Source organism: Meles meles, chromosome 17, assembly GCF_922984935.1.
Source record: "Meles meles chromosome 17, mMelMel3.1 paternal haplotype, whole genome shotgun sequence".
NCBI classification, from domain to species: Eukaryota; Metazoa; Chordata; class Mammalia; order Carnivora; family Mustelidae; genus Meles; species Meles meles.
The window spans coordinates 32,771,102-32,785,334 of NC_060082.1; the positions used below are offsets into that span (position 1 = coordinate 32,771,102).

General features: G+C 36.9%; 1 protein-coding gene across 2 annotated transcripts in view; it reads left to right on the forward strand.

The window, feature by feature from the left end:
* DENND1B (DENN domain containing 1B) overlaps nt 1-13,194 on the forward strand; it is a 267,935-nt gene extending 254,741 nt beyond the window's left edge. For both annotated transcript variants that reach the window (XM_045982799.1, XM_045982800.1), the window contains 3 exons: nt 4,835-4,908; nt 5,865-6,081; nt 6,904-13,194. In XM_045982799.1, coding sequence (XP_045838755.1) covers nt 4,835-4,908; nt 5,865-6,081; nt 6,904-7,440 — 828 coding nt within the window. In that variant the 3' untranslated portion in view covers nt 7,441-13,194. The remainder of the gene's footprint in view (nt 1-4,834; nt 4,909-5,864; nt 6,082-6,903) is intronic.
* The last annotated feature ends 1,039 nt before the right edge of the window (nt 13,195-14,233 follow it).

Here is a 14,233-nt window from a genome sequence, read left to right on the forward strand (position 1 = left end):
AAATAAATATTTTTTAAAAGGTTATGAAAAAAGCTACACAGATTTCAAAATGCAGGAAAGGGAAGAGCCTAAATAATGGCAACAGCAGACACCCAGGCAGTGACCAACTTGCCCCAGTGTGCACCAAGCTTCCACGTGTGTGCAGGATGTCACATCCTTCAGTAGCTCTTTGAAAAAATGTTTTTAAGGTTTTTTTCCCCCCTTAGGAATCCACTTATTTCTTTCCTTTTCTCCAAATTTTTTTTTTACCATGTTGACTGTTTATAGCTTTATCTCTCAATCACTTCATAATCATTCTTTAAAAAAACAAAAGCATCTGTTCCTAGCTATAGGCCATTTTGACTGTCTTGGAGTTTACTTCAAGAAGTGGGACATAATCATTTATGATGAAAGCATTTCTCTCCCCTTGCAAACTTTCCTGTTCCATGATTCTTCCTGTGAGATTTCTGTCCAGATCTTAAATCGAAATTTTTTCTCTGAATACATATAATATACAAAACTCATTCCACTGGCATTTGCACCTGTTCATTACTGTTACAGTTAAAAAATAAATAAAATAAAGATCTATACTTCTTCCCAAAGGTCAGTTGTATTATTAAAAAAAAAAAAGTCTACGTATTTTATTTTTATTCTGTGTATTGGGATTACTTTTCTCTTTCTTAGTTGTTTATGTTTCAGTTTCTGTTTAGTTTAGTGTGCAGGTTTTCAGTAACGATGTATCTGTGATTTGTGAACCCAGGTAAAGATGTACTGTTACTGGCTACCCTGAGGAATACAAAACATATTTTCTGTGCTCTAAGCTTATTTGCTACCAATTATCCTTAAAAGACTTCTCTTTACAAAACTGTGACCAGGTCTTTTTGCCTTGTGTTGTGTGTTCTGGGCATAGTGGAAACAATCCTTTATTTCCTCTGAAAGTATGGTGCCTGAGTCCCAGCCCACCAGAAACAGTAATGGAGGGATAATCTGGGTTCATAAAAGCTCAGAAACTGATGATGCTCTTGTAACACAAGCTGTCATTTTTCTCTGTCTTGAATGTTAATCAAGTTGTAACTTTTTTCTCCCTTTGTTTTTCCTGTGCGATCTTAACCAATTATGTAACTTGATGTCCTCAAGCACTTGACACACTGATTATGTGTTTGGACCTTGTCACTTCATATATGGAGACTGTATTTCCTACTGCCTGATATAGATCCAGTCACTACTAATTAGGAGCTTATTTCAGATAACAAAACAACTTGTACATGCAGGTACTAAGAGTTTAGAGAGTACAAATCTTAACACTCACAGAAAGTAGAATATTATACTGATCCGTTGTACTTCTGATTTTAATTCTATTGTGAAAGTTCATTACCAGATATAGCATTTAACTACATCTCTATTTAGAAATCGATAGGACCCTTGCCTAGCTAGGAAATAAAAAACCAAATTCAAACACACTTGTGAAGCTTATGTGAGTAGCTTCATAAAAAAAAAAAAAGTTGTGGTTAACAACAATACAGAATAAAACAACTGAGAATCTTTAGTATATGCAGGCAGATGTAGAATATAAAAGTAAATTGTGAAAAAAAAAATGAACAAGGGACCAGCAACACAGCAGAGAAAGACATTGGCTCTGGTTCCTGTTCTTGATAAGGTGTATGGCCTTGGGCAAATTATGGAGCCTCGTGGTATACCTCCAGATTGATCTTGGGGTTCATTAGACTCTGAGTTCCTTACTGGCAAAGACTCAGCCTAACGCTACTCTGTATTCCTAGGCCGTAGTCCCACTGTGTGTATGAGAGTTCTTTCCGGAGTATTTACAAACATAAATGTCAAGCTATGTATTTAATATCTTGTATTAATTTTTAATAGTCAAAAATTATTTTTTAAATAACAGCAGGAAGTCTCAGCTCCCTTGTAGTTTTATTTGGTTTTAGTTCCGATTTGTTTTGTTTTGTTTTTGCAAAAATGGAATGCATGACCCCTAGCTGGCATAATGTTAAGCATATACAGATGTCAGTGTAATAGTAATGACATGTTTTTAGAAACAAAGAATTGTACTGTATTTTGTGAGTTTTGGAGGGGATGGATGAAATGTATTTTCCCTTCAGAAATAATATTGTATTGTAAGTGGCAGTGTGTGCCTAGGCCATTCCTCAAATTTCTTTTTAACTCACATACCTTAAACTTGTCTTAAAATGATATTACATTTTACACCCAAATACATAGCTAATCACCAAACTCCTGGAGACACTCTCCACACATTCCACCAGGGGTTACAAAAGTGTATTTCTCTCTACTCATTCTTTCCCTTCCTACCACTCCCAGCATGGGCATAGAGGACGTGGAGGAGTAAGGATCAAGTACCGTAGATTCCAGACATTTGCTTACTCTTTATAGCTGCAATAGAAGAAAACAGCTATCTAGATGTGGAGATCGGAATCAGAAGACAGAAAGTTAGTCCTCTGATGATGCAGTGGTTCAAGTCTCCAAATTCAGCTTTGCTGCCGGCCATTCAGAAACATGGTTTGCAGCCATGGGCACCCATGGCACCCAGACTCTGGCCTTTAAATGTTATTGCCTACTTAAAAGAAAGAACCAAACTCCTATAGGAAGTGGCTGATTCCATGTCTGATGCAGAAAATGCATTAGTTGAAATGACACATGATGTTAGGCCAAAATGAAGAAGCTTACTAAAGAGCTTCTGAGATCATGTTTAAAGGACACAGGAAACAGTTTTAATGGGCTAACACTGACCTAAGATGGGACGATTAAAAAAAAAAAAACTTAAAGAATTATTTTATTGTGGATAGAACACTTAACATAATCCAAACATGTTAAAGTAAAAAGCTTAGAAAAACTCCTACGTACCATGGGACATCTGGATGGCACGGTTGGTTGAGATGAGATTCTTAGTTTTGGCACAGTTCATGATCTCATGGTTCTGAGATCAAGCCCCCACATCGGGCTCCATGCTCCGTGTGGAGTCTGCTTCTCTCTCTCTCCATCTGTGCCTCCCATTTGCTCCCTCTCACTTTCAAATCTTTAAAAAAAAAAAAAAAAAAAAAAATTCCTGGATACCTTTCAAAAGTACAGCTTCAGCAGTTATCAGCATATGGTCAGTCTTATTTCAGTACCAGCCCTTCCCATGATCCTACCCACCCCTGGCTTTTTTTTTAAGTAAAGTAGCACATCACACATAGTTTAGCCTGCAAATAGTCAAGATGTAACTCTAAAAGTTAAGAAGCATTAATGATTATGTTTTAAAAACATAATTATGATGTCATTCAAAAGTCTAGACTGATCGGACATCAAGAAGGACGCCCAGGTCGCTCAGCGCAGAGTCTGCTGGAGATTCTTTCCCTCTCCCCACCGTGTACTCGCATGCTCTCTCTGTCTCTCCAATAAATAAATCTTTTTTTAAAAATCAAGAGCAACAACTGTGATAGGCTGAGCCACATCAGATATATACAGATGATGATGACTTTTTAAAAACCTTCACAGCTCACCTTCAGAGATTGGTAGGCATAAGCTCATTATTCTGGAAATTATTGAACAAAAGGAAAGCATCAAGGATTTATCCTACCTTTACTGTACACCTTGTATTTCAGAATAGCCAAATAGTTAATAGAACAAAACTCGTGGTAGAAAGCCAACAAATAAAGATAGAAGGAATGCTTTTGAAAAGCATAATTTTTGAAGCCCCTTCTGCATAATTAATTTACCCAAGGATTATGGTTGGGTGCTAAAACCATCAAGTGAAAGAAAATTCATAATGGATGGTATCAGCTAACCTGAATCCTGAAGCCATTAATGGATCTTAGAACCACCAAAAGTGAGACATCTTAATGCTGCGTGTGCAGTGTAAAAACACATCTCAACACATGTAGCATAATCTTGCCAAAAACAGAGAAAAACAAAAAACCAGAAACTGAGTCTAAACAAGCTTCCAGATGTGACGGCCAGTTTATAGGAGGAGGGAAAAAATCACATGTTCAAGGACACAAATAGCAAAAGGATGGGGAGGCAGAACTGACAGGCTCTGCAGGAGACCTGACAGACATGTCAACCAAATGGTGTTAACCATATTGAGATTCTGGTCCACATAGACTAAAATATTTTGGGGGTCATAAGGGCATATGAGAATGGTCTGAGAATAGAGGATGTTAAAGAATAAGTGTTAATTTGTATGGTATAATAATGATATCTATTAAAGGTATATACTGAAGTGTTTACAGGTGAAATGATAGGCTGCCTAGCATTCGGTTCAAAACCTTGCTGTTCAGTGTGGGACCTTCAGATCCGGCAGCACTAACTTCACCTAAGAACCTGTTAGAAATACAGAAACTCTGGCCTCATCCTTAGAACCCAGTAGAGTCAGAGCTACATTTTTACCATGATCTCCAAGTTATATGTACATTAAGTATTGAGAAGTACTGCCTTAAAATAATTAGGGAGACAGATAAAAGAAACAGATTGGCAAATATTTATGATTATTAAAAGTAGGGAATAAGTGCATGGGGATATGATTGATTATAAGTCAAGTATTTTTAAACCAGGGACTGGCAGACTAGAGCAGTGTGTGTGTGTGTGTGTGTGTGTGTGTGTGTGTGTGTGTTTAATCCAGTGATTTGGTTTTTGTCTGTTGGGTTGAGCTGTAAGTGTTGACATTAGTTGTCTGATTCCCTCCGCTTCTTAATGCACAGCTTGTCAAGAGATTGGTTAATATTAAAAAATCCTGAATTCATATTTCTTTTAAAAATATTCCTTGTTAGATCAAATTATTCCTTTAAAATTCATGAAAAAGACTTATTTTAACTACTAATACCAATTTATGGTCAATTCTCTCTAGGCACGCCTAAAAAGACCCCTTAAGAGCCTTGATGGCGCTCTGTATGATGACGACTATGAGGAGAGAGCGAGCAAGTAAGTCATGATGGATTTTAGTGTCCTACTAAATATTGTGGCTGAAAGGCAGAAGTTTTAGGATTTCAGAAGGTAATTCAAAGGATGTGTACTCCTAGAGATTAGATTTTGCTCCGTTGCAATGTTCTTCAGCAAAAGGAACCAGTGCTCCTGGGAGCCTCATGGGGAATGAATCTTGAGGTGGGAAAGAGAGATAGACCTGAAATATCTTGTTCTTGGAAAGTGGTAAGGCTACAGAAATATCTGCAATAGTGTTAAAGGGGAAATAGAAGCCCACCTAAGTTAGGCTCCTACCCTGCTAGTGAATAGGAGCAGGTTAAATGGCAGAAACAGTAAGAAAAGTCCATTAAACCAAGTTGGGGAAGGGGAGGGTTTAAATCTGTGGTGATATCAGAAGAGGAAATTTTAATACAAAGTATTAAAAATTAATTTCACTATAAATAAGGGAAATAATAGACATTTAGGGTTTTTTTTAAAAATAATTTAAACTTATATGGGGGTGACAAAATGCACAGTCTTTTTTCTCCATTAAGTATATTTTTGTCTACATTAAGGAATATGCATTCTTCTCTAAAACAAGTGGATAAATAAAGGGAAAACCATATACAAATACTGAAAGTGAACTCAGGCTATAGCAAAGTTTCCAAATGTTCCATCTACTATTCTAAGGCTAATGTCCCAAATCCCACATAATTAGACTGTGTGAAAAGCACTGCTTCTGCTTCCAGACTGATTAAGGTCCAATAGCTATTTGTTTGTATTTTCATAGTGCACGTTCTCAAAAGTTCCCCTGTTTGAACTGGTTTACACACATCACTGTAAAGAATTTGCCCTTGAACCAATTCGCCATTTTGTTGTGGTTCCACTGAAAAGCACTTTGGTTTCAAGACTGTCTCACTCATTGAATGTAACTGGGTGGCTGCGGGATGGCTAGCGCGTGCTTCATTTTCCTTCAGGTTGTCCTCTGAAGATGGAGAAGAAGCGTCTGCTTATTTTTATGAAAGCGATGACTCCGTTGAAGCAAGAGTAAAGACTCCTTACTCAGGCGAAATGGACCTCCTAGGAGAAATCTTAGATACATTGAGCACACACAGCTCAGACCAGGGAAAGCTAGCAGCAGCTAAGAGCTTGGATTTCTTCAGATCAATGGATGATATTGATTATAAACCTACGGTTAGTTGATTTTTTTCAATCTATAAAATTAAATGAAAACATTCTTACCCCTGGGTGTGAATTGCCTCATGTTATAATCTTAGTTGATCAAAGCATTTAACCTCTAACGAACAGGTGAGTAGTCAGATCTTCAAAAATATGAAATTTTAATCATTAAGATGTATTTTTAGTTTCAGAATTCCAGTATTTTCTCATTTATGTATCCGATTCTGGTGGCTATTGACATTCATTGAAAATAACTTTTTCAAGCCGTAATATTCTCTTACAGTCTAGTTTTAGAGTTGTCTTTTCTGGGGAATTATTTAAATGTGAAGTGTTCCCAGTTTTTTTCTGTATTTCCTGGATCATCAAAAAATGTTTAAGAGATGTCTCAATTCAAGTACTTTTTCATTATATTGCTTCAAAAATGAAGAGTATTTTAAACAAACTGATATGAATGTTTTAAAAACACTAGAGATGAAAATATGAGTAATGGCCACCCTGTGGTGACTGTAAGTAATTCCAGAACCTGGCGTTGAGGTAGTTGGTCTATTTAGGGGTTTTGGGGGGATGGCAGTTGGCAAGTTCTTTTCATTTGCTTTTTCAGCTTTGTTGAAGTATAATTGACAAATAAAAAAATGTCTATGTTTATATATTTTCTTGTTAATAGAGCCATTTGCAGGTGTTCAGAATTAACTGTCAATGCTGTATTTCCTCTGCGGGGAACTTCCAAGTTGCCAGCCTTGGAAGATATTAATATTTTATTTCAAAATGGAAAAAAAATGCTAATGTAACATTATAATCTCATTAAAATGTTTCTGAATGTGTTATTTCTCCTTTCAGAATACATCCAATGCACCTAGTGAGAATAACCTGGCCCTGCTTTGCAGTGGTTCTGGTGATCAAACCGAGTGGCATCTCGGACAAGACGATAGCGCCCTCGACGGCAAACACCTTCCTCCCTCTCCCCGGAAGCGGGTTTCCTCTAGCGGCTTGACAGATTCTCTGTTTATCCTGAAAGAGGAAAACAATGAAAAATACCTCAGTGCTGACAATGTGAGGGGGCCTGCGGTCATGGAAAAGGCAGCTTCTACTTCAGGATTGACTCTCCAAATAGCTTCGCCTGAAGTTTCTGAAAACGAAAAAGCTAAACCAGAAAAGAAAGAAACACTAAGCCAGATTTCAGACGATCTGCTTACACCCAGCCTTGGGCGACATTCATCTACTTTTGTTCCTTGGGAGAAAGAAGGGAAAGAAGCCAAAGAGACTTCAGGAGATACTGGACTGCTTCATGAAGTAGTGTCCTTATGTCACATGACATCTGCCTTCCAGCAAGACTTAAACATTTCAGAAGAAAACGCAAGTGGAAACCAAGCTTAAATCATGATTAGGAGTCACTCGCTTGCATCCATGCTTCTATGGAGACGTTTTAGGATTCCTTGTAATCTCTGTAGTAAACAATTATTTGTCAGGATGACAATTCTTAGTACTGTCTGAACATTATTTTTCATTTGGAGCATACATTTTCCCCACTCATTCATCTCGTGAGTATATATTATCGATTGATTTTTAAATGTAACGCTGATTCTCCTACTGTGCTCTTAAATCAGGTACTAGTGTGTATGGATCATGGAAGTATATGTCAAACATATGATTTCCCAGTATTTGGTGCTTAATGCCATTCATCTTATTTAAACTAATATGGATATATAACCCTTGCACATAGCAAGTAGCTACTCTACTAATCTGGTCGAGCATGAACTGATCAGGATATCAAAACTTATCAAAACTAGCCTGAAACTGCTGAAACTGTTGACCTACTAACTGCCTTAATCCTAAGCCTATACTTAGCATACTTTAATAATTTATGGAATTACCTGTAAATTTTGAAGGATAAGTTATAAGTGTTCTGCAGAGCAATAATGCCTTTTTCTATTCGTTGCATCAAGGACAAAATTCATTTTTCAAAGTTGAAAAGCTCTCTTATAGACACTGCAGCCATGTTTTCCAAAATGTATAAAGGTACATATTGACCTTTCACTCAGTGAAATATATGAAGTGCTGAATTACAATGTGAAATTAATGACTTCTGTTTACAAATGAGACACTTTAAAATTTTTTCAGTCTCTCTGTATGCCTTTGCTGTCTAGGAACCCAGCCCCAGAAAGCCAAATGCAACACGAACTGTCCTGATAAAGAAATGTTCCTGTCTTTTTTTTTTTTTCTTAAGTAGTAATTCAAAATGTTTATCATCTCAAATTTACTTTTTTAAAATAATTAACTTAATATCTTAAAAGTTTTAGATCTATGGAAACATTAGGAAGACAGTGCAGAGAGTTCCCATTATGTCCTTCATACAATTTCCCCTGTGATTAATATTTCGCATTGGTATGGTACATTTGCCACAATTCATGCACCAGTATTGATAGTCCATGCTGTATTCAGATTTCCTTAGTTTTTCCCTGATGTCTTTTTTCTATCCTAGAATCTAATTCAAGATACCACATTACATCTGATTGTCATGTGTCTTTCGATTCCTCTTGGCTGTGATATTTTCTCAGACTTTCCTTGTTTCTGATGACCTTGATAGGTTTAAAGAGGACTGATCTGCTGGTCGAATATATTATAGAATGTCCCTCTATTAGAATGTGTCTGCTCTTTTTCTCACAATTATACTGTGATTGTGGGTTTGTAGGAGGAAGATTATAGAAGTAAAGTGTCATTTTCATTATACCATAACCACGGTACATAATGTCAGCACGATATGTGAGTGTTGATGTTGACTTTGATAACCGAGCTGAGGTGGTATTTGTCAGGTTTTTCCACTATACTCTTTTCCTCCCTTTGTGTGCCGTAGTCTTTGGAAGGAGATCACTGTGTATAGCCCACACCTAAGGAGTAGGGCTTTTTGCTTCCATTCCCTTAGAGTGGAGTATCTACATAAATTATTTGGAATTCTTCTGCATAGGAGAAGATTCACTGCTGAACATTGAAATTCATGTCAGAAGGCATCATGCATTGACTGCTTCAGGATAGGAATAGATTGATGGGGAAACAGTCAGGAAAAAACAGTGGTGTTATGGTTCATTTGGTATTTGTATATTCACTGTATATTCTGTACATCCCTAGTTGTCATTTTAGAAAAGGTGTTTGAGAAACCATTTGAGAACCCCATCAGGACCGTACCCTAAAATATTTACTGGAAGAATTCAGTTTTCAGTTAAAAGACCCCAGAAGGAGATTTGTTAAAAACATTGCTTAAAAGTGTTTATCCGGGTCAGTCTTTAAGTAATTTAAAGAAAATGACCAAGTTTTTTTCTTTTCTAAGCTACATTCCAAAACCTAAACAGATATGTTTTATTGGGCACAGTTATTCATTCATGTTTGTAAAGGGACTTCCTTATAAGGAAGGAGTCAGTATATACTAAGGAAAAAAGTGTTTAATCCTTATTTTATTAACACAAAAGTAAGACTCATGGTTCTTGTCAAACTTTGCCTTTATATACTCATTACAAAATTCCATTTCACTTTGCCGAAGCATATAATAAAAGTAGATTTATCAGAAGAGCTGTTTTAAATGAGAAGGAAAAAAGGTCACCCTGGTTGTTAATCTGCTTGGCAAATATTTCTTCGTAATTTTTTTAAAAAAGAAGTCTTTTAATATGACTATTGGAATGAAGCATGTTTTCCTTCAGAATTCATAATCTGAAGAATGAGATAATTGTGAGTGTAGCATAGGTAAAATTGGCTTAATAAACATCCTGGCCTCGGAAATGGACGTTCTTCTATCATCTGGTCACCTCATGAGATGTTTGACTACAAGACTGTTACTGTGAGGAAATTTAGCCACTCACAAGTGCATTTGCATCAAGGTATTTTGAACTGGATCTGTGCCTTATTTTACCATGCAAAATCAGCTTTTATATTCTGTTGAAAAACAAAAGCTCTACATGTTATTCTTGGAAAAAACCCAGAAGGCTACTATCCAAGAGACTACTACTCCAAAAGTAGTAGTATTTCAAATCATTAATATTTTGAGTGTTCAATCTGCTCTTAAGCTAGGCTTCCCAGTATTATGGTGGATATAGGGAGAATGAAGTGAAATTAAGGTGAATTCTGAAACAAAGTATTATTTTATTTTCTCCTATGTTCGTATATTCTATTATAACGAAATGAAATATTTGTAAACCCCTCTGCTGTCTGGATTTGTTTTTCAAAGAAGCTTTACCTGTTCTTCCAGAGCTGTATAAATGGATAAGTCTTTGGCTTTCATGCATAGTCTTTTATGTGGCTTCTAAATGATTCTCCCTGAATCCCAGTCTAGGTTTTACCCTTTTTGTCCTTAAATACTGCATCCGGGATATTCTGGGGGGAGGGATAGAAGAGTCATGTGTGAATTTAGGAGCTATTGTTTTGTTAGGTCAGTGTGTTTTTAAATGGCAAATCTTGATGGTTACCTACTTTAGCATATTTTAGGAAGGCACCGAAACATAGCAGGATGATTTTTCTACTAATAACTCATCACACTTGGGAAATATTTATCGACTCTTTGTACTGGTCATATGCAAGGTACAGTAACTGGGGCTATAAGGCAATAAAATAATAACTTAGTCCCTGCTCTGAAGGGACCAATTAAAAGGAAAAGAAGTGACAAATCTCTGTTAATAATAATAATATATTTTGCTTAGAAGTTATTAGCCCAAGATTCTAACACCAAAATAAGAAAAAGTCCTTTAAAGCTGCTGAATCTAAAACATGCTCTAAGTGTAGAACCACGGTACCACTTCTAATTTCATTAACTTTCCTTATTATTTTAAGAAAGTATAGTAATGCTGCTATTGAAGATACCTACTTTTAAAGGACAGACTTTGAAGCTCTTAGAAACTAAGTGTCCTTGTTTCTTTGATTCTCTGTCCCCACTCTGCTCAATCTTTTGACCAGGCAGCCCAGGGCTCCAGAATGGAACGACGCTCCTTCACAATACTTGGGCCACTTCGCTTACTTTAGGATTAACTGAGGGTGTGGGTGCATGTTGACGGAAACTAGTTTTTACTGTCTTTATCTTGGTAATAGCATTCTCTAGAAACAGCCCCCCCCCCCCAACTCCCAACCCCTCCCACCCCCGTCCCCACCTCTTCAATTAAAAGTGTCTGTAACAGTGCTGTTGTTTGGATTCTGTACTAATATCCTTATAAGAGGATTCAGGAATGTTCATGAATTAGTTGTTTCTTAAATAACGTGAAGAGTCCTGATCAAGAAGAGAAAACTGTGAATATTCTCATAATCAGCAGTAGATCTTCCTTCTCATTTAGAAAATCTGGATTTTCAGGAAAAAATTATTTTCTTCAATAAACTTTCTAGTGCAAATACCATTTTGTTTAGCATAAAAGACCCCGATTCTGGGTAGATATTTGTAAGTCAGAACACAAATTTCAGAAAGTGGAATGAATACCCAAATCTAATTCCCCAAAGCTTCTTCATCTAAGGAAATAGCTTTCACAGATTCTGGGTGAGGACTCCCATCTTCCCTGTGTCGAGCCTGATACTCTGTGTCTGTTTCTTAAAGCTTACTTAAGAGGCAGAATTGTTTTGAGCAAACTGGTTATTAACATTTTTATTTGGTCAAGATATAGCGAATCATGTGTATTTAGAAAGAAGCCTATTTAATTTTGAAAATAATAGGATTTTGTGCAATACTTTTCCTGCATAATTTAGTTCCTATAAATATGCACATCTGCTTTTCTAGCAGATGCCTTAAGGTCATGTTTTTCAGTATTTGTGTAAAGCTGTATGTAGCAACGTTCTGTGTGATCTTGGAAAATTCTTTATATTGTTGGCAGGAGAAATGTTTTTGTTTATTTAAAATAATTATGGATATTGCATTATTGTATCATAACTAACTGCCTCAGCAACAGTAAATATGCAATAAGAAAATCCCGAACCTTCGGTTAGTATTGACAATACTATTACTTTAAAAGAAATGTATATAGTCCAAAATGCTGATTCTACATGTGTACATTTAACAAACATTCAGTTCTGTACCACATAAATCTAAATGGCGTTTGTATGGTGATGACCACGTACATAGATTGTAATATCCTTTGTGATGAATCTTTGGTAAGATTTATAAAGGGCATTGCCAATACTTCTTGACTGTCTATAAATTAAGTTAATTTTTTATAATGTACAGTTTGTTTAACCTTAGAGCTTCTATAGATTTCTACTTTTATTGTACTTGAATGAGGCAGAAAAGCACTGTGGACAATCTGTAGCTCTCGATGCGATATGCAAACATACCAAAAAATTAAACAAGGTACTGAGCAGCAGTGTCTGCTGAAGCTTTATATCCAGAAAGCTCTGTTTTCTTCAAAATGTACTTCAGTTAAGTAATTTAAAATACACAGTCTTTTATCTTAAAAAAAGGTCACATAGTCACAAATGATTACCTCTTTGATGTGAGAAACCTCTCGGTATCTTTTCGTCTCCGTGTTATTTCACTTCCCAGATGAGAGCCTTAATGAGGTACCTTAACGAATCCGCCCTCTGGTTGCTTCTGTGATGTTTAGGACAGGACAGAACTGGAACTCCGTGCCTGTTAGTAAATGTACCCCAAGTATCCCGTCACCATCCCTTGGGCAGTGCAACTTCCGTGTGGTCATTTTGAAAACCGTTCAGTGATCCTATACCAGAAACAAGATTGCTTCAATCTGTTCTGATGTAGCGCTTACAGCAATGCCTAGAACAGCAAACAAGTATGAACTGCATGAAATCTGCAACTTAATGTGCATTAAGTCTTTTTTTATATAAAAAGGTACGTGAGAGTTTAAAACAGAATTTTCCCAAAGCTTATTTCTTTTGCTTTAAATGAGTAACCGTTTAAGAGGACTGAAAGTCTTGAGCTTTTTGCCAGACATGGTGACAGATACCTGTTAAAAAACCTACCCAGCATTGAGATTTGTTTCACTGTTCTCGCATCCTTGAGGCTACAGTATAAATCATCTCGAAAGCTGACTACTATTGGGAGGACATTGTGCATCGAAGTATTGTTTGAGGAATTTTTTGAAAAATATGCAAACATAAATCTTGGATGAACTCCATACTACCATAAAGTGCCCAACAATGCAGTTATGAAATAAAATTGGTCATAATGAAACTTTTGCGTGGTAGTGACTCTTCTTTGCTAATTAGCCAGTTATCCCCCTCGGTGTTCCAGGTGGGGTGCTGTAGGACCCGGGTGTTTTCCTCTCTGAACTTTGTAACTGCCACGGCCTGTAATCCCAGCCTGACTCTTTCTGCCAAGTCTGAGAGGTGTCCATTCTTTCCTGTATTGTCAGCTAATCTTATTAGGCTCTAAAATCATGGAATATGGGGCGCCTGGGTGACTCAGTGGGTTAAAGCCTCTGCCTTCGGCTCAGGTCATGGTCCCAGGGTCCTGAGATGGAGCCCGGCATCGGGCTCTCTGCTCAGCAGGGAGCCTGCTTCCCCCTCTCTCTCTGTCTGCCTCTCTGCCTACTTGTGATCTCTCTTTGTCAAATAAGTAAATGAAATCTTTTAAAAAAAAATTTAAAATAATAAATAAATAAATAAATTCATGGAATAGGTAAGTAGAATGTCACTAGATAGACCACAGCAGGGCTGTCCAAGTTCAACAACTGTATTTATTGACTTTGACTTAAAAGTCAAGGACGGGGCAACCCAGGTGGCTCAGTAGGTTGGGCCTCTGCCTTCCACTCAGGTTATGATCTCAAGGTCCTGAGATTGAGCCCCGCTCAGCAGGGAGTCTGCTTCCTCCATTCTCTCTGCCTGCCTCTCTGCCTACTTGTGATCTCTGTCAAATAAACAAATAAAATCTTTTAAAAAATAAATACATAAAAGTCAAGGACAGAGATGAAATGCAGTAAAGTATATGAATACTGCTCCAGAGACTAGAAGGGTGAACCTCTCACCCAAGAGCCATGACAGTTCCACCGGGGGCAAATTCAAATTCTTTTTGAAGTGAGCACAAAGTTTCCCTCGGAGTACAGAATTTCAGAGAGTGATACACTGAAGTTTTCTTGCTTCTACAGAAGAAGCAAAGGTCTGACAGCAAGAAAAGAGACATTATTCTTGTAAGCCTCGGGTTTAGCTAACTTTTATTGACTTAAAAAAATAATTTTTTTAAAAAAATCAACAT